Here is a 19870-nt window from a genome sequence, read left to right on the forward strand (position 1 = left end):
AGTTCATGAACAAGAAGTCATGTTTTGCCTGTACATCTTGGAAAAGAAAGAGCAGCTTGTTGTCATTATTTATAGAGTATTACATCCTATTATAGGATTGTTGGTCAGGAGGAGTTAAGCTCAGGATAGATGCATGTGGGTTTGGGATGAGAGATTAAACCCTGGTCCTCCTGCTCACTACTTGGGGTTTCAAATGCAGCCATGACTTGGTGTATTTTCAGAGCTGGCAGTCCAAGGTGTTCTTTGGCCAAAATGCAAAGTTTGTGAAGTGTTATGTAAAGCTGCAGAAGCTTTTACCATTAGTTTGGAAGTCTCAAGTAGACCAACTGAAAATAGTTAGACGAGGCCATGACACTTCATGGGGTCTGGAGTCAATGCCTCAGGTTCAATGAAGAGTGCAGGACGGCATGCCAGGAGCAGCACCAGGCATACCTAAAAATGAGGTGTCAACCTGGTGAAGCTGCTACAACACAGGACTACTTGCATGCCAAATAGCATATGCAGCAAGTAATAGAGCTAAGCAATCCCAGAACCAACGGATCAAATCTAAGCTCTGCAGACCTGCTGCATCCAGTTGTGAATGATGGTGGACAATTAAATAACTCACTGGAGGAGGAGGCTGCACAAATATCCCCATCCTCAATGATGGACGAGCCTAGCCCGTCAGTGCAAAAGATTTGCTACAATCTTCAGCCAAAAGTGCCGAGTGGATGGTCCATCTTTGCCTCCTCCGGAAGTTCCCAGCATCATAGATGCCAGTCTCCAGCCAGTTCGATTCACTCCATGTGATATCAAGAAACAGCTGAAGGTACTGGATAGTGCAAAGGCCATGGACCCTGACAATATTCCAGCAATAGTACTGATGGCTTGTGCTCCAGAACTTGCCGTGCTCTTAGCCAAGCTGTTCTAGTACAGTTACAACACCTGGCATCTACCAGGCTATGTGGAAAATTGCCCAGGTATGTTCTGTACACAAAAAGCAGGACAAATCCAACCCGGACAATTACTGCCCCATCCGTCTATTCTCAATAATCAGTAAAGTAATGGAAGGGGTTATCAACAGTGCTATCAAGTGGCACTTGCTTAGCAATAGCCAGCTAAACTGACACCCAGTTTGGATTCTGCCAGGGCCACTCAGCTCCTGGCCTTATTACAGCCTTGATTCAAACAAGGTCAAAAGAGCTGAACTCCCAAGGTGAGGTGAGAGTGACTGCCCTTGACATCAAGGCTGCATTTGACCGAGTTTGGCATCAAGAAGCCCTAGCAAAACAGGAGTTCATGGGAATCGGGAAAAGCTCTCCACAGGTTGGAGTCATACCTAACACAAAGGAAGATGCCTGTGGTTGTTGGAGGTCAGTCATCTCAGCTCCAGGAGTTCCTGCATGAGTCCTCCACTGTAGGAGTTCCTCAGGGTAGTGTCCTCAGCCCAAATATCTTCAGCTGCTTCATCAATGACCTTCCTTCTCATAAGGTTGGAAGTGGAGATGTTCGCTGATGATTGCACAATGTTCAGCACCATTTGAGACTCCTTAGGTATTGAAGCAGTCCATGCCCAAATGCAAATGACAATATCCAGGCTTGGGCTGACAAGTGGCAAGTAACATTCATGCCACATAAGTGCCAGGCAACGACCATCTCCAACAAGAGAGAATCCAACCATCGCCCCTTGATGTTCAATGGCATTACCATCACTGAATCCCTCCACTATCAACATCCAGGAGGTTATCATTGACCAGAAACTGAACTGGACTAGCCATATAAATACTGTGGCTGTAAGAGCAGTTCAGAGGCTAGGAATCCTGTGATGAGTAACTCAACTTCTGACTCCCCAAAACCTGTCCACCATCTACAAGGCACAAGTCAGGAGTGTGATGGGATACTCCCCACTTGCCTGGCTGAGTGCAGCTCCCACAACACACAAGAAGCTTGACACCACGCAGAACAAAGCAGCCCGCTTGATTGGCACCCCTTCCACAAACATTCACTCCCTTCACTATCAATGCATAGTAGCAGCAGTGTGTACCATCTACAAGATGCACTGCAGGAATTCACCAAGGCCCCTTAGATGGCACCTTCCAAACCCACGACCATTACTATCTAGAAGGACAAGGGCAGCAGATAGATGGGAACACCCCCCACCTGTAAGTTCTCCCCCAAGTCACTTAGCAGCCTGCTTGGAAATATATCACTGTTCCTTCACTGTCACTGGGTCAAAATTCTGGAACTCCCTCCCTAACACCACTGTGGGTGTACCTACACCACATGGACTGCAGCGGTTCAAGAAGGCAGATCACCACCACCTTTTTGAAGGGCAACTAGGGATGGGCAATAAATGCTGGCCTAGCCAGTGACGCTCATGTCCTGTGAATGAATAAAAAAAAGTTACCTCTGTACTCAGTTATTTCCATCTGCCGCACTCCTAAACATGCAGATTAAAGCAGGCCAAGAAATTGAAAACTAGAGTGCACTGACAGTTAGTTGACAAAGACCATGTGTGACTTTGGTCCTATAGAGCAGAAGGTCCTGCGTTTAATTTCTGACCTGCACTGTTGGCTGAGTTGCAGTGTTACTTCAGACATATGTTGAGTCAAGTATTTTTATTTTATCCACCGTATGTGTGGCTGATTTGTGAGCTGTAAGCTAATTCATTTGCCAGTGGAAGTTTGGATGGATTGGGTTGGGCAGTAGGTAGTGGCTGCCTTGTGTCATACTGGCAGTGGGAGTCAGGATGGATCAGAGCGGTCGGCTGCAATTGGGTTGTGCTCGGGTTGTCGTCCAAAATTGAGGCTTTTAAGCTGGAGTTGAGTGAGGACACCACGCATTTCGGTCAAGTTATCAGACAAAATCTTTATGTTCTGGTCTATAAAACTGGTTTGGAAAATCTTAGAACCTTTAGGACTCTGCTTTGCATACCACAGCTGGATGATGTACTCAAGATTTATGCCAGTTACCTGCCAATTTATGTGCTTCAGCACGGTCATGTGGGCTTTACTACAGACGCTTCTCTTTGCCATCACTCCTGTTTTCAAATTTGGTTTGAATGAAACAAGCCTAAATAAACTGGGTTACCATGTTAAGAAAGAGCAATTAGGAAATCTGATTGTGACTGAATGCTTTTAAAATAACCTCTTACGGGTGGAAAACATCACGCGGCATCAGACAGACTCGGAGAAAAGCTGATGGCGATATTTTTGTGCAACAGAATGTTCCAGAAAGTGCATTACTGAGGAAGTTCACTGATGGAATGGATTTATCCAGCGGGTGTGTCACTCAGGAGATTTGGTGATGAACTGGCTCGGTTAGAGAGCATATCACTTGTGAGGTTCACTGATGGGCTGTTTCAGCCAGATTGAGGAGGTTTGTCGTTTAACTGGCTTGCCCAGGGGAATTATCACTCAGTAGCCTCATTGGAAGATTAATTTAGCCAGATCATGTGTCCCTCAGGAGCCTCACCAACAAACTGGCTTTTGATTCAGTTCTTGTTTCCTTATTTTCCCTTGCATTTGTGTTTCTTTTTAAATCCTCGAGCAAAAGAAACAAAATGTCCAGTCACTTAGTTCAGCTCATTAATGTGAGTTGATAGTATTAAAAATTGCTAAATTTGAAACTTACCTTCCAATAAATGTGAGAATGTTGGAATCCAGGAAGTGGAAATACCTGTGACAGAGGTTGAATATTGAATGGTTAAGAAATGATGACTTGCCGTGAAGGGAGTTAGGCTCTGACCTCTCATATCTGGGACCTAGGTTCAAATTGAGCTCAGGCTGAAAGTATCATTTGTTTTCTGGCTGTAAGGGTATATGTGCAGCAAGATTAATTCACGGGCATGGCCAGTTCCTGGTGGGCATGGGCCTGTAGTACAAAACTGCCCATTATTTAGGAGTCTTTCTCGAGGTAGTTGCTTTGGCAAAGGGAGAAATGTTATACTAGTGCCATAGGGAACAAGAGGTTTGAGATGCAGCGCTTTGCTGAGGGGAGTGTAGAGGGAGCTTTAATCTGTATCTAACCCCTTGCTCTATCTGCCCTGGGAGTGTTTGATGGGGACAGTGTAGAGGGAGCTTCACTCTTTATCTAACCCGGTGCTGTACCTGTCCTGGCAGTGTTTGATGGGGACAGTGTAGAGGGAGCCTCACTCTGTATCTAACCCCGTGCTGTACCTATCCTGGGAGGGTTTGCTGGGGACAGTGTAGAGGGAGCTTTACTCTATATCTAACCCTGTGCTGTACCTGCCCTGGCAGTGTTAGATGAGGACAATGTCGAGGAAGCTTTACTCTGTATCTGACCTGTGTTTGCTGACATCGGGTGCGTGAAATGGTAAAACCTCTCATCTCCCAACACTACATACCTTCTTGCTTCTCATTTTGACACCTATGGTGGGGTCACTACTGATTGCTGAGGATTGTGCACCTGGATTGTATTATCTTAAACCAAATGCAAATAGAGAAATAAAAATAAAATGTCGAAAATGTACAGCGTCTGGAAAAAACAGCTTTATGTTAAAGTGAATTCCCTTCAATAGTGCCATCATGATTAGGGCTACACACTTGAAATGTTACTTAGTATTTTATCCTTATTTATTTTTCCAGTGCAGTTTACAAAGATTGTCTATTAGAATCTAAGAATGGAAATTGGGGATTTTTTTTCTGCTCAATTTAACTACAAGAATCTGTGTCACCTACTTTGAAAGTGACCGTGACCCTGATGAATGACGATAGAAGTTGTTCTATCTGCACCCAGTGACTTTCAAATCAGGGATTACCAAGGGAGTCAAGGGTACAGGGAGTAGGCAGGAAAGTGGGTTGAGGCCACAATCAGATCAACCATGATCTTAATGAATGGAGGAGTAGGTTGAAGAAGCCAAATGGCCTGCTCGTGCTCCTAATTCGTATGTTCACATAGACTGTGCAGCATAAAGTTGGACATCACCAAGATTCAGTGGAGGAATGAAGGGTTGCCATAAATGGTGCAAACACCTAATCCCGCTAAGGTCAACAGTTCTTTTTATTTATTAGCCTAAATTTAGTAGAGTTTTCATTGTCAATCCCACAGGAGCACTCAGCAGACAATCTCTGCTGACAGGTATTGTATAGGAGAGTTGTAACCGCTGGTAGAAAACAGTGAGGGAGGATCATCTTCCAAGAGGTGTTGGGTAGGTTGGGGGACGGTGGGCAGAGATTGTGTGCACAATCCTATACATGTACTGCAGTTTTTGGGCAAATCTCTATTTGATTTGTCCATCGCTTCATTCTGTCCTTCCTGACTCTTCCCCCCCGCCAACCCCACTCTCCACCCCTGCACTTTCTTCCCTTTTCTTCATTTATTTCTATTTCAACCGTTTTCTTCTCCCTCCTGACACTGAGGACTAGAAGTCACTGAAGGATTGCTCATCAAATGGAATTTTGACTGCTGAGTGGTGGAACCAGTCCTTCAGGTTTCCCCCACTACCTGAGTATCTTGGAGTCAAAAGGGGGATGATTAGGTGATCACTGGTATGTCTGCCTGCTACCCCTCCCATTTTAAAAATTAAATAGAATTCATTCATTCATTTAACCTCCATAACTCTGCAGAGGACATTGGTATGTTTTTCATCTTGTAATTTTTACAGACTTACTCATGACACCAGCACTTCACATACCATGCTGTCATGTGGTTAGAGTTATCACACACAGTACAGTTTTGGGCTGGGTTTTTATCGATGTTAAATTCATCTGCTCTCATTCTACCCACATGCATACTTTATCCAACTGATTGTGATTGCTGAGCTGCCTTCTCTTTGATTTCACTGCCCCTCTTAATTTGGTATCAACTGTCAATTTGTATTGAGTTTCTGATTCTATGTCATTGATACAGATTGGAAACAGTGCTGGTCCCAATACTGAGCCTTGGGGCTCCCCACTTGGTACACCCAGCCCACCCTGACTTAACTTCTGTTACAAGTATGTCTTGGAAAAATTTTAAAATGGCTTGTTAGGATTTTGACTGGGCTGTGCAGAAGTTCCTAAAATTTAAACCCATGATCTGCAGTTGTTTCATGTGTTCACCCTCATGACAACAGTGACAGTTCTCGAAAAGAAATTTGTGATGATGCTTTGACTTGTTTCTCAAGTGATGTGAAAGATATATTGCTATATAAATGTAATTTTCCCTTTCTAAATATGGAGGTGGTTATTCTCATATGCTCTGCTGAATAACACATTTACAGAAAGTTTTGATGGAATGGAAGTTCCGGGCTTTTCTATATCTGAATGCCCATTATCCTTTGCTCAAGCTGGGCCCTTGCTAACAGCAAAGAACAGAAGAGTTTTGTTACTCCTTAACAGGAAATGGCCAAGACAAATGACTTTCCTTGATGGCCGCCCTGTTAGATTTGGAGCGCTGCATTGTGCGAGTCGTTTGCAAAATTGATGTTCATTTTCATATTACGCAAACCCCGGAAGCTTCTGGTGCAGAGTCCATGATGGACATGCAGTTTACAAAACATTCATCTGGCGTAAATGGGTCAAATGTACGTACGGCTGACTTTTGCGATGTTTGATTTCCTCCCTTTTTAATAATCTCCCTTTCTCGTAACCTCCCTTTCATCTACGCTTCTTTCTTGCCAGTCCACTGACCCGTGAAAATTATCTTTCACTCTTTAACCCTCTTAAACCCTTTTGTTTCTATTATCGCTCCCTTAACCACACCTCTCTAGCGAATACATCTTAATTCTCAATTTTTTGTCATAAGTATATCCTCATCCCTGGTATCACTTTAAAAATCTATGTCGCACCTTTTCTTTGGCTCCGAGACGCTTCCTGTAACGAGGCACTGGCATTTGCGTGTAATCCTCCAACTGCGGCCTAGCTCACAGAATCGCAGGACTGTTACAGCACAGAAGGAGGCCATTCTACCCATCGTCTCTGCATCAGCTCTCCAATTGAGCAGTTCACCTAGTGCCATTCCCCCGCCTTTTCCCTGTACTTCTACACATCCTTCCTTTTTCAGGTAACAGTCTTAAGTCCCTTTTGAATGCCTCGATTGAACCTGCACTCACCACACTCCTCAGGTCTTGCACTGATTCACCAGCACCTCCTTTAGTTGCACAGTCTACTGATAATTCAAAATCATTTGTAATGCTAATTCTATTAATTCAAATTAAGTGATTTTGAGATTATCCAGAGTAGACTGCATTGTTTGGGGAAATGGTCACGTTCAGGGTCCTGAAGTTCACTTAAGATCTAATTGAGAATTTTATATGTTGTCGTTATCTGTCAAAGTTCAATTTTCCTTCAAACTTTGCTTTAAAATGTAATAAGTACAGCTTGTGCCATATACTACTTCCAAGGAGTTTTTATTACTTTGCCTGTAAATGCAACCTGTACTGCTTCTAATGTTGCAACCCCTGCAGTTTGTCACAATACTTTTCTTCCTTTATCTTCCTTGCTGATGAAAGACTATTATAGATTCCATAGCTCAATGAGCATCAGCTCCCAAAATCTGAAACATGTTTACATGGTGGTGGTTTAAAATTACCTCTTGACTGTTCCAAGTCAACCTATAACAACCTGCTTACTGTGTGTTGGGTGTGTCGGTTTTTAAAATTGCAGTGAAGCGCTCCATGGCACTATTGGAAAATGCGTTACGTATTTTTGATGCTGAGTCACACAGAAAACAAGATCCCAAAGTCCTTTCCCAGCCTTTGCTGCGGTAGATGCTCTCAGACGAAACATCACTTGTGGTACTTCAGTTAAGCTGAACTTTCTTCAACTAAAAAAGGGAATATCAGCCACCATTCCTGTGCCTGAGTGCTACCCAGCCTGATCCCCTTCTGGAAAGTGTGACCAGTTTGGGTTTGGCGATGGTGACTTGCATGATAAAAATGGCTTGTCAGTATTCACCATGTTGGGCTCGCACATGAAGAGTGCGCACTTGGGTGAGGTAGCGGACAGTAACCCTGCTTTTCAAGGGCAGCGAGTCATTGCTTTCAGGAAAGAATTGAAAAAAAATTGCAATATGTGCGCCTACCATGAATTAATCCTTCAGCAGCTGTTAATGTTTTCTTTCAGACTAGGGTCCCACCTGGATCATTTCGCCCGTGGAAAAAGCACTTTGATGCCACTGTGATAACATTACAGTGTAGACACTCCCAGGGCTATGCTTAAGAGTGACGCTATCTGCAAAACCCTTGGCTGTAGGCAGCTCTGAATTCAGCACAGGAACAGCTACTTGTTTATGCAGCAGTTTTAAAAAATAAACAGAATCTGTTCAACATCGGACCACCTCATCAAAGCCATTATAACGATGAAATAAAGATCAAAGCCAATACTCTGAAAAGATCATGATTGGTGGAATGAGTATAAGCAGCCATGCCTTTTGCCTTCCAATTGGAGGCTGTAAAGAGATTGACCCCTTTTGTTCGGTCCACCAACATCTAATTTTACTGTGACGGCGCCTGTCAATTGGAATGTGGCATTCAATTCCAAATTATGCTGATCTGGTTATTTTTAGCTGTGGTTTTTAGCTCCTGTACTAACTAAATGGTGGAGAGTTTATTTTCTGATTCTCAGATGAGGTACTGTGTAGAATAGAGGAATGCAAGTGTGAAAAGATCAGTGGTCCACCTGGCCAGTCCCTGAGTTTAGAACGTACCCTACACAGCTTTATCTCTTATACCTCACACCCTTAGCCCCAACCCCCACATACCTCTTACACCAAATCCTATCCAGATTCATTTTGAATTGGCTGACTTTCATTTGCTTCACCTTCGCGCTGAGCAATGTGTTGCATACATTCACCATTTGTAAAGCAGTTTAATTTACACTGTCTTCACCTTCCCTCTCATGAGCTTGAATCTGTCTCTCCTGGTTACAGGGTTTGTGGCTACATCAGTACCTGTAGTGCAGCACCTCGGTGATGCAGGGTTGAAGTTGTTATAATCCTGGAAACTACTTCACTTGCTGAATGGAGTTAGACTTTTTCTGTCCAGGCCATCTAGCCCTCCAGGAAACCAGAAGACAACATGGAGGAAAAGTCAGGATAGTCACCTCCCTTCATACCTCAGCGGTGTCAGTGTGGCTCATTGGGTAACAACTTCATCTGAGCCAGGAGGTTATGGGTTTAATTTCCGCTCCTGGGACTTGAACACACAATGCAAGTACAGTACTGGGGGAGTGTTACGCTGTTTGATGTGCTGTCTTTCAGGTGAATTGTTAAACTGAAGCCCTGTCTGCCCTCTCGGATGGGTGTAAAAGATCCCATGGCACTTGTTGAAGAGCAGGGGAATTCTTCCAGTGCCCTGGCCAATATTTATTGCTCAGCCAACATCATTAAAACAGATTACCTGGTGATTATCTCATTGCTGTCTGTGGGATCTTACTGTGCATAAATTTGCTGCCACGCTCACCCATCTTATGTAAGTACACTGCCCTTCAAAAGCCGTGAATTGGCACTAAAATACGTTGGATGTTGTGAAAGGTTCTGAATTTTAAATGCAAGTCATTTTCTTACCTTACCTTTCTGATGGTTCCGACAGTATCTGCATTATGGCACTTGGGCATACAGAGCTGAAAGGTGTCAGGCTTGATACGCAGTCTGTGCTGAGTTAATTTGATCTAAATTGGACAGCAGCTGAGGTGATTCAGTTGACCTCAGTACCAGTGTCAGAATGGGGAAAGATCAGTGCTAGCAGTGGTCGCTACTGGGAAGTATTTGGGTATTAGGTATGAGGGTAGAATCATCTGTGGATAGTCTCCATATAGACTCAAACATGAAGGGTGATTCCCTTGGGCCCAGCGCACCCTAGTAAAGAAATAACTTGCATTTATATAGCATCTTTCACAACCTCAAGGATAGCCCAAAGTGCTTTAGAGCTAATTTTCTTTTATTCATTCATGGGATGTGAGCGTCGCTGGCTAGGCCAGCATATTTGCCCATCCCTAATTGCCCTTAAGGTGGTGGGGAGCTGCCGCCTTGAACCGCTGCAGTCCCTGTGGTGTAGGTATACCCACAGTGCTGTTAGGGAGGGAGTTCCAGGATTTTGAAGGGCAGTCACTGATATAAGAAACGTGGCAGCCAGTTTTCACACAGCAAGCTCCCAAAACTATTGTGTAGTAGTAAGCAGATGATTTGTTTTAGTGGTGTGGTTTGGTATGTCAGTGCCTTCAGGAAAAGGGAGTGTTGTGGGGGAACAAAAAATAATAGTCACCTTTGGAGGCCAATATCATGCACTGTCAAGCAGCTGGTCAAAGGCAGCAAGAACTGGGAAAAAGGTTAAGGCGTGTATCACATTGAGAAGAAGAATTTCCTAATTTTACTGCAGCTTATTTCTTTGGGTTTGAACCAAAGCCTGGTGTTGCTGTTGAGAATAAAACTAAAAGCATTTGCATCAGTGGAAATGGTATTTTTAAATTTTTTGGCATTGGTGGTAAAATTGAGTATGTAGGTAATAAACAGCAGCTCAGAATCAGTAAACCACAGTATGGGTCAACTTTAGAGAACTGTTAAAAGTTGGAATGTTGTGAGGCAGCTCCGTGTTGAAAAGTAGATGTGCTGAGGTGTTAGTTTTGCAATTGTGCAGGTGACTGATTGACTCTCTGAAAGTTGTTGCTGCCTCATTTGTATCACAGTCATGACGTTGCTGGCAGCACTTCTGTATAAATGTAATATACATGCCTCCAGAGCCAAAGAGCACCACCTACTGAGGTGAAATTGTTTCTCGGCCTGCAGGAGCGAGCCACAGTGATGAGAGGATGCAAAGTTAAGTGTGTAGAATCTCAATGACTCAGCCCCTTCCCATTCACCCTCAATAGACCAAATCCCTTTCCATTCATTCCTATTGTGCAGAATTTCTAAAGAGCAACAATCTTTTCTCTGACTGTAAAGAACTCTGGTGCCAGCATAATTATTCACTTTGTAATGCATGCCAAGGAAGTTATGATGAAACTTTACAAAACACTGTTTTAGCCTCAGCCGTACTATTGTGTCCAATTCTGGGCACCGCAATTTAGGAAGGATGTGAAGGCTTTAGAGAGGGTGCAGAAAAGAGTTTTGAGAATGGTGCCTGTGTTGAGGGATGAGGATAGATTGGAGAAGGTGGGGTTGCTTCCTTTAGAGAAGAGAAGGTTGAGAGATTTGATAGAGTAGAGAGGAACTGTTTCCATTGGCAGGAGCGTCAAGAACCAGAACGCACTAATTTAAGGTGACTGACAAATAAACCAATGGCGAATTGAGGAAAATCTTTTTTTACGCAGTGAGTGGTTAGGATCTGGAATGTATTACTTGAGAGCTTGGTGGAGGCAGATTCAATTGTAGCTTTCTAAAGGAAGTTGGATAAATAAAGATTTGCAGGTCTACAGGGAAAGGGCGGTGACATGGGACTAGCTGAGTAGCTCTTGCAGAGAGTTGGCATGGACACAATGGGCCAAACTGCCTCCTTCTATGCTGTAACCGTTCTGTGATTCTATATAATAAAATCCATTACCACCTATCATTTGCTGAACACAACACCGTCTGTTCTAATCGCTGCTGTGTATAATATATCTTTGTGTTCATTTGTTTCCTGGTGTTCTTGTTCAGTTTGTACAGTGTATTTAATCAATCATTTAAGTAATTTAAGTAAATTTAATTGTACTTGCATTGTGAAAATTCTCTTTCAGCAATTGTTTGAATTTTAGCAGAGCATTTTCGAGCAGCCAACGATCTACTTTGCCTAACTGTTCCATTGGCTCTGCTCAGTCTCGTAAGTCAGGAAGGACAGAAGGCCCAGGGTTTGAGTTTTGGTTTAGGGCTTTTTGGAATTTAAAAAAAAAATTCTGTTTTGACACATCCTGTTTTCCCATCAATCTTGGAAAATTGAGGTCTCTTAAGTTTTGTCACACTGTGAATCTTCCTCCATTGCTATCTTGTATTCTTCTTTTTCTCTGTTCAGTTTAATACTCTGAGAATAGAGGTGAGAGAGAAGGTAAAGCTGAAATCTAGAATAAAAACTGAAAATACCAGCATTTGAAACAGAAAAGGTGGCTCAGATGTTTCAGATGAGAGCCTTCCCCAGTCAAGTTCTGAGGGAGGGTCTGCAACTCAAAACCTTAACCTGCAATTTCTCTTTCAAATGCTGATGGGCATTTAATTGTGGGGCTTCCTTACTTCCATCATTTTTTTGTTGTTCACTGTTCCTTTTGAACATTTGATGACGTACTCTTGCCTTTTGTTTCAGATGAACGTGAAGCAGTGCAGAAGAAAACATTCACGAAATGGGTAAACTCGCACTTAGCAAGAGTGACCTGCCGGATCACAGACCTGTACACGGACCTCAGGGATGGACGAATGCTGATCCGGTTGCTGGAGGTGCTGTCAGGAGAACAGCTGGTCAGTATAAAACTCTCGTCCTCTTTGTGGCAATCATCAGAACAATATGATAGAGTTGGTTTAGGCCAGCATTAGTCACCAACTTACTCTTCACACAGCCAAAAGTCCAACCAGTGCCTCGTTTGATGGACAGCCAAGAATGCTACAACACAGTCCAGCATAGTGAGATGAGTAATGGGCCTGTGAGTGACTCACTAATTTTGATCATGTTCTGGCAGTTGGCCAGGCACTTCCCTACAGGAAGAATAAAAGCTACAAGCTCAATAGGTCAATTAAACAGCTTTCCACTTGCTATATAGAAATTGTGATAACTCTACCTGCTTTTACTGGACAGAAAAAGAAAGCTTACCTTAACCTTAACATATCCTCAGGCTAACCCAATTTGTGATGTAGTCACTGTGGTTATGTGGGCAAACACGAATCAACTTGAGCATAGTGAAGCCTCATAAAAAGCATTTAAAATTAATGACTGGTGATCTGTATTTTTTTGTGGTGTTGGTTGATGAATAAATATTGGTCAGGACATGGGTGGAATTAAAAGCATAATACTGCGGCTGCTGGAAATCTGAAAAGAAAACAGAAAATGCTGGGAAAACTTAGGTCTGGCAGCATCTGTGGAGAGAGAAAGCGAGTTAACGTTTCAAGTCACTATGACACTTCTTCAGAGCTGAAGAGAAGTAGAAATGTGTTGTTTTATACTGTTGAGGGTGAGGGGGCGTGGTGCAATGTCAATTAGCAGAATGTGTTAAAAGCAGAACAAGGGTCAGCGGTCTCTGAAAGCAAAACATATGAACAAGTTACAGGCTGGCCCTGTGAGGGGGAGGGGGTTGTGAAAAGAAAATATATAAAATATATATCAAAACGGAGGACAGAGTTCATGGTCTGAAGTTATTGAACTCACCGTTAAATCCAGAATATTGTAAAATGCCTAATCGGAAGATGAAGTGAGGTGCTGTTCCTCCAGTTTGCATTGGGCTTCACTGGAACATTGTAGCAGGCCAAGGACAGAAATATGGGCATGAGGGCAAGATGATGAATTGAAATGACAATTGACAGGAAGGTTGGGGCCATGCTTGCAGACTGAGTAAAGGTGTTCTGCAAAGTGGTCATCCGTCTGCATTTAAACTCCCCAGTGTAGGGGACACCACATTGTGAATAGCGAATGCAGTAGACTAAATTGAAAGAAGTGCAAGTGAATTGTTGCTTCACTTGGAGGGAGTTTTTGGGGCCTTGGACAGTGAGGAGGGAGGAAGTAAAAGGGGAGGTGCCATGGGAAGAAGATGAGGTATTTGGGGGTGTTAGAAGGGTAGACCAGGGTCTCATGGAGGGAACGGTTCCTGCAGAATGCTGACAGGGGTGGTAAGGGGAAGATGTTTTTGTTGGTGGCACCATGCCGGAGTTGGTGGAAATGACAGAGGATAATGCTTCGAATGCTGAGGCTGGTGCGCTGAAAAGTTAGGGCATGTGAACCCTATCATGATTCTGGGAAGGAGAGGAAGGGGTGAGGACAGAAGTGTGAGAGATGGGTCGGACAGTTGAGGGCCCTGTCAACAACAGTGAGGAGGAAATCTCGGCTCAGGAAAAAGGAAGAAATGTCAGAAGCGCCTTTTTGAAAGGTAACATAATTGGAACAGATGTGACAGAGGCGGCAAAACTGGGAGAATGGGATAGAGTCCTTGTAGGAAGCAGGGAATGAGGAGTTGTAGTTGAGGTAGATGTGGGAGTCGCTGCGCTTGCAATGAATATTGTTGAGGAACTGTGGGAGTCGATGGGCTTGCAATTAATATTGGTAGACAGAAATGGAGACAGGGAAGTCGAGGAAGGGAAGGGAAGTGTCAAGGATGGACTATGTGAAGGTGAGAGAGGGATGGAAGTTGGAAGCAAAATTGATAAATTTTTCCAGGTCCAGATGTGAGCATGAAGTGGCACCACTACAGTCATCGATGTACCGAAAGAAGGATTGTAGGCGAGGGCCTGAGTAGGACTGGAACAAGGAATGTTCTGCATACCCCACAAAAAGATGGGCATAACTGGGGTCCATGCGGGTACCCATAGCCACACCTTTTATTTGGAGGAAGTGAGGCATTAAAAGAGAAATTGTTCAATGAGAGAACAAGTTCAGCCAGGTGGAGGAGAGAAGTGGTTGGTGGGGATTTTTCGGGCCTCTGTTCAAGGAAAAAGCGGACAGCCCTCAGACCATCCTGGTGGGGAATGGAGGGTTAGAGTGATTGGACGTCCATAGTGAAGAGGAAGCGGTTAGGGCCAGGAAACTAGAAATTGTTGAAATGACGTAGGGCATCAGAGGAATCATGAATAGGTGGAAAAAGACTGGACAAGGAGAGAGAGAGAATGGAGTCAAGATAGGAAGAAATGAGTTCAGTGGGGCAGGAACAGGCCGAAACAATGGGTCTACCAGGACAGTTCTGTTTGTGGATTTTGGGGAGGAGGTAGAAGCGGGCTGTGCGGGTTTGGGGGACTAGAAAGTTGGAAGCTGTGGAGAGAAGATCTCCAGAGAAGATGAGATCAGTGACGATCCTGGAAACAATGGCTTGATGTTCAGTAGTGGGTTTGTGGTCCAAGGGAGGTAGGAAGAAGTGTCTGCAAACTGGTGCTCAGTCTTTGCAAGATAGAGGTCAGTACGCCAAACAACAACAGCACCACCCTTGTCAGCAGGTTTGACAACAAAGTCAACGTTCGACCTGAGAGAACAGAGTGCAGCAAGTTCAGAAGGAGACAGGTTAGAGTGAGTGAGAGGAGCAGAGAAATTAAGATGGCTGATGTCACACCGACAGTTCTTAATAAAAAGATCAAGAGCAGGTAAGAGACCAGTGGGAGGGGTCCAGGTAGAGGGAGAACACTGGAGGTGGGTAAAATTCCCTGCTTCTCTTTCAAGCAGTGCTGTGGAATCTTTCTAATTCACTGTCACATGTTGGTGGAGCCTCAGTTTATGATTTCATCTGAAGGTGACACCTCTGACAATGCAGCATTCTGGCAGTACTGTGCTGGAGTTTCAGCCTAGATTGTGCATGCAAATATAGTCATTGATAAAGGGTTTGGATCTAACTGCTTCCAAAAGAAAATTTAAATAGAGATCTGAAAGACTTCTAAGGTAGTTTAGTCTGTTAGGAACTGATATGGCAAATGATGTACCTCATTCATAAGAAAGTAAGAAATAGGAGTTGGAGTAGGCTATAGGTTCCTCAAGCCAGATCTGCCATTTAATAAGATCATGGCTTCATCTTCAACTCCACCTTCCTGCCCTATCCCCATATCCCTCGATGCCCTTGAGACTTCAAATATCTATCAATCTCAGCCTTGAATATCCTCAACAACTGAGCATCCACACACACTCTCCCACCACCAGTCAGACATTTTGGGATGGGGAGGGGTAAGAGGTTATATGTTTCTTCACCATGTTGAATTAAAAATCAGCATGCGAGTTACTCCATACTATTACCAAACCTCCTCCCCTGCCAATTGATCTGCCAGTTCCAGACAGAGATCAGCAGATCAGCAGAGATCATGGCTGGGGTGTGATGGGTAGCACGAGGCAGTAAAAGGACAGCGGGAAGAAAATACCAAATTAATTGGTAGCTACATATTGAGTATAAATCTCCTAGGTGGCCAATTTCTTCCATTCTGCTTAACTGCAAGTTATTTTGTTCTTGATATTATCATTGTTTATGTCTGTTGAAAACATCAGAAACAAACATGATTTTCAGTGGAAATAGATCCCAACCATCTGACCTCTAATGAAAGTCTTTTGAAGACCACCCCAAGTGATTCGGAATGATTGCTCAATTAAACTATATTACATTGTGCTTTTGGCCCTGGGTTTTTTTTTGGTCGTAGTGTCATGCCACAGGTTAGGGGATACGAGGTTCTGGAAATTAAATAGTGCAGCTGGTTGTTTTTAATGTGAGCAGACTCTATCAGCTGTGGTCGTTGGCATTCTTCCATCTATGCAAGATGATGGTCTTGCAACAAAACAAATTATTTGGGGGTGGGGTAACTTCAGTGGTGCACTTTTACTGATAACTGAAAAGAGCAATCCGTGAGAAGTAGGTTTTTCTTGTGCCACACATGAAAATGGCTATCATTTGTCATTGTGGGTTTTTGTTTTCGATATTGGGATCTGTTGCCAAGCTGCTGTGGCCACTGAAGACTAAACTTTATCCTCATTATCACCTGTACTTTGTAATTAAACACAGATCAGTCACAAGTCCTGCCGGGAATAGTGGCCATCATGCTGTTATGTTGTCACTCTATGCATTGACTGATGAACACACAGGATAATTAGTTTTATTTAAGTTCCATAGACCAGGAAGGCTTCAGATTTGATCCCTGATCGGTGGGGTGGTACAGTTGTCTCCAGTTCCCTGGGCCAAGGAGGAGAAATTCCGGCGTGTTGCTTCTGATTGTTATCCAGCGACCCCTGTTAGAAAGTGCTTATATATGGGTGTCAGGTAAAGCCTCCCGTGGCCAAATACTCCGCTGACTCTTACGTTACAAGTTCACGCATGAAGAATGGGCAAGGACCTTAGAATTGTACCCAGGTATGAATCAGCACCATCAAATAAGAGAGAATGTTAGATGTCTAGTGTTAGATCACACTTGGAGTACTGTGCATATTTGTGGTCTCCATCTTAGAAGGAGGATACAGAGGAATGGTGGAGGTGCAAAAAAATGTACAAGGATGATACTAGAACTGAGAGGTTAGACTGTCAGGAAAAAACACACAAGTTGTGGCTGTTTTCTGTAGAAAACGGAAGCTGAGGAATGACCTAATAAATAGGACTTTAAAATTAAGAAGGGGTTTTATAGAGTGGACATAGAGAAGATATTTCCACTTGTAGGGAAATCAGAGCTGGGGGAGGAGACCAGAGCTAGGAGTCATGAAGATATGACGGTCACTAATAAATCCAACAGGAAAAACTTCATTACACAGAAAGTGGGGAGAATCTGAAACTTGTTACCACAGGGAGTGTTGAGGCAAATAGTTTAGATATATTTAAGAGAGAACTGGATAAATGCATGAAGGAGAAAGGAATAGAAACATATGCTGAAGAGGGGTGGGAGAAGGCTCCAGTGGAGCATAAATACCAGCAGGAAGCTGATGGGCTGAATGGCCAATTTCTGTGCTTTGCATTGTATTGGGGGTGGGGGGGGGGATAAAAGCAATAAACAATATCAACAGAAGACTAGCACATGTACTGTGCTACTTGCGTGGCTTGCAGCTAGACTCCACTATCAACAAAACAGTAAAACCTTAATTTCCTGGTTACCCCTGGCTGGAATCATTTCTCCATCCCATCAACACTGCCATCAATTTCACCAGCTTAAATTGAGAGCTTATTGTGGGAGAAGTTCAGGAACCAATATCCTCCCACGCTGTTGTTTAATGTGTTAAACCTGCAGCTGCTCCCAGCTGAATATCTCATTTTGATCTGTTTGCCTAAACCAAGTAAAAATTTGGCCTAGTCTGCTGCACAAATCATACTTGCAGGATCTCTTGGCATGTAACACATCAGCAGGGTGTACAACTTATTGTAGTTCTTACATCAAAGTAACAGGCATGCAAGGACAGTCATGAAATTTCCTTTCTCTGCTATTTTACCAGGGTGTAGACCTGCTAATTTAAATGGGCTGATATGTAGTTCACAGAGGGTTTTATAAAAATACATCACAGGTATTTATTCCTAGAATCCCTGTTTTCTTTGCGCACGTCTTGTCTTGTTTTGTTTTCTGGTGTTCTTGCTCTCTTTACTTTCTCTCCCTATTTCCCTACATTTTTTATCTATTACCATGTTTTATATTGATGTATATGGCACAGGGAGAGCGTTGTTCAGATGTTGCAGGCTTCCACTTAAGTGGCACTCTGCAGGCTTTTCCTCACTGGTGTGATGCCATTGGAGACCTAATGGTAGGCATGTCATGTTTTGCACTGCCGTGCCTACCGGTTTTTGAACCCAGCTAAGATTGGATCCCATGGGCACATAATTTCAGGCTGAAAGGAATGTGGGGAAAGATCTCTGGGTCTGCAAGGTTATCTGATTTCTTCTGTTTAAAGTTGGGCAAGTTGGCTTTGTGTATACATGTGTTTGGAGAATTCTGCGTTTGTGATTGTTGATTGACCCTGGCAAATTATTTCCATTGCATTACAATAATAATAAGCGATAATTAGAACTGTTTTCTGTTGAGCAAGTTTTCTGTTGAGCAACTACCCCTGTTTTTCAGTAATTACAGGTATTTGAGGAAGCATTTTAAGTGAGTCTTGGGCGTGTCAATATGCGCAAGTCGTACCCTATGCTGACTATTGCCAGATGTAGAGTTCACCTTCCCCATATTCAAAGTGCACCAGTGCTATTAGTAAGCCATCAATATAAAAAATGTTATTAGGACAAAATGGTTAATTCCATGATGGCTAATTCCAGGAAATCTGTGCTTGAAGGTTCAGACGTAGCATCTCAACATGTAGCCTGAACCTCCAAACCATACTACCTTATTAGCACATCTTCCCACTGGGAACATAGTTTAACAACATGCTGGTGTTAAATGTGATGAGGTTCCTTGGAACCTCTGTGTAGACTAGATTTAATATGAGGCCTGACTGGGTTGATGACTGCAGGGGGTATGGAATGAGTCAGTTATTAGACACCCAGATTTATGCCTGTTTACAGGGGGCTGTATGGATGAACTTGTACCTCGTATTAATCACAATTTATAGACTGGATCAGTCACACCTATGTGCTTTGTGCCTTATCTTGTTAATGAATTTTCTATGTGCAAATAGAGATGAATGAGTATGTTCTCAGCTCGATGACAGGTGTTTGCTGGGCATAGGAGTGCTGTAGGTCATTTATTTAATGTCAGCAGAACTAGAGAGTGCACATATCAATTAGTCTTCCTGTTTAATCATTAGACATCTTAATCCCTAATGAAACATTTTAACTTCCACAGACAACATAGGAAGAATACTTTTAAGGATTACTTTTAATGACAGATCAATCCGGAGTGTAAAACCCAAGCCTCGTTTATTTTTCCGTGAAATTAGATGGGAATTGATGCTAAATATTTGAGTTTAAAAATCATACTCTTTGCTGTACTCCGTTACCGATGTTTTGTTCAGCTTTTGCCTCTTTATCACCCTTCCAGTGCTGAAGGTGTTAATTACTTCTAAAACAGGCAAGTGTGCAACAATCCTGCAGGACATTCTTGACAATCCAAAATAATATGCGTTTGAATAGCAACTTTAATGTGGCAAAATACCCTCAAGGCACATCATGATTTGGGGCAGGGAGGAGTGAGAGAACAAGACACCAGGCGTTTGGTACTACACAGAGTCATATAATAGATCTTTAATGTTATGCAACATTGAGGCTGCTTGATATCTAGTCGATACTAGAGTATTTCACCATCTGAATTGTTACAGACAGGAGGTGGGGTGTTTAATTTAAACAGCCTCGATTTCTGCTCTCATCACCCGTCCATACACAGGAAGGTGTTTTGATTTTGATATCCCCCTTCA

At 43.2% G+C, this 19870-nt stretch overlaps 1 protein-coding gene across 2 annotated transcripts in view; it reads left to right on the top strand.

Annotated features, from left to right (window-relative positions):
- LOC121272975 (spectrin beta chain, non-erythrocytic 1-like) overlaps nucleotides 1–19870 on the top strand; it is a 160510-nt gene that overhangs the window by 66539 nt on the left and 74101 nt on the right. For both annotated transcript variants that reach the window (XM_041179882.1, XM_041179883.1), the window contains exon 2: nucleotides 12191–12342. In XM_041179882.1, the coding sequence (XP_041035816.1) occupies nucleotides 12191–12342 (152 nt within the window). The remainder of the gene's footprint in view (nucleotides 1–12190; nucleotides 12343–19870) is intronic.

The sequence above is a fragment of the Carcharodon carcharias genome, chromosome 37 (assembly GCF_017639515.1).
Source record: "Carcharodon carcharias isolate sCarCar2 chromosome 37, sCarCar2.pri, whole genome shotgun sequence".
Taxonomy (NCBI): domain Eukaryota; kingdom Metazoa; phylum Chordata; class Chondrichthyes; order Lamniformes; family Lamnidae; genus Carcharodon; species Carcharodon carcharias.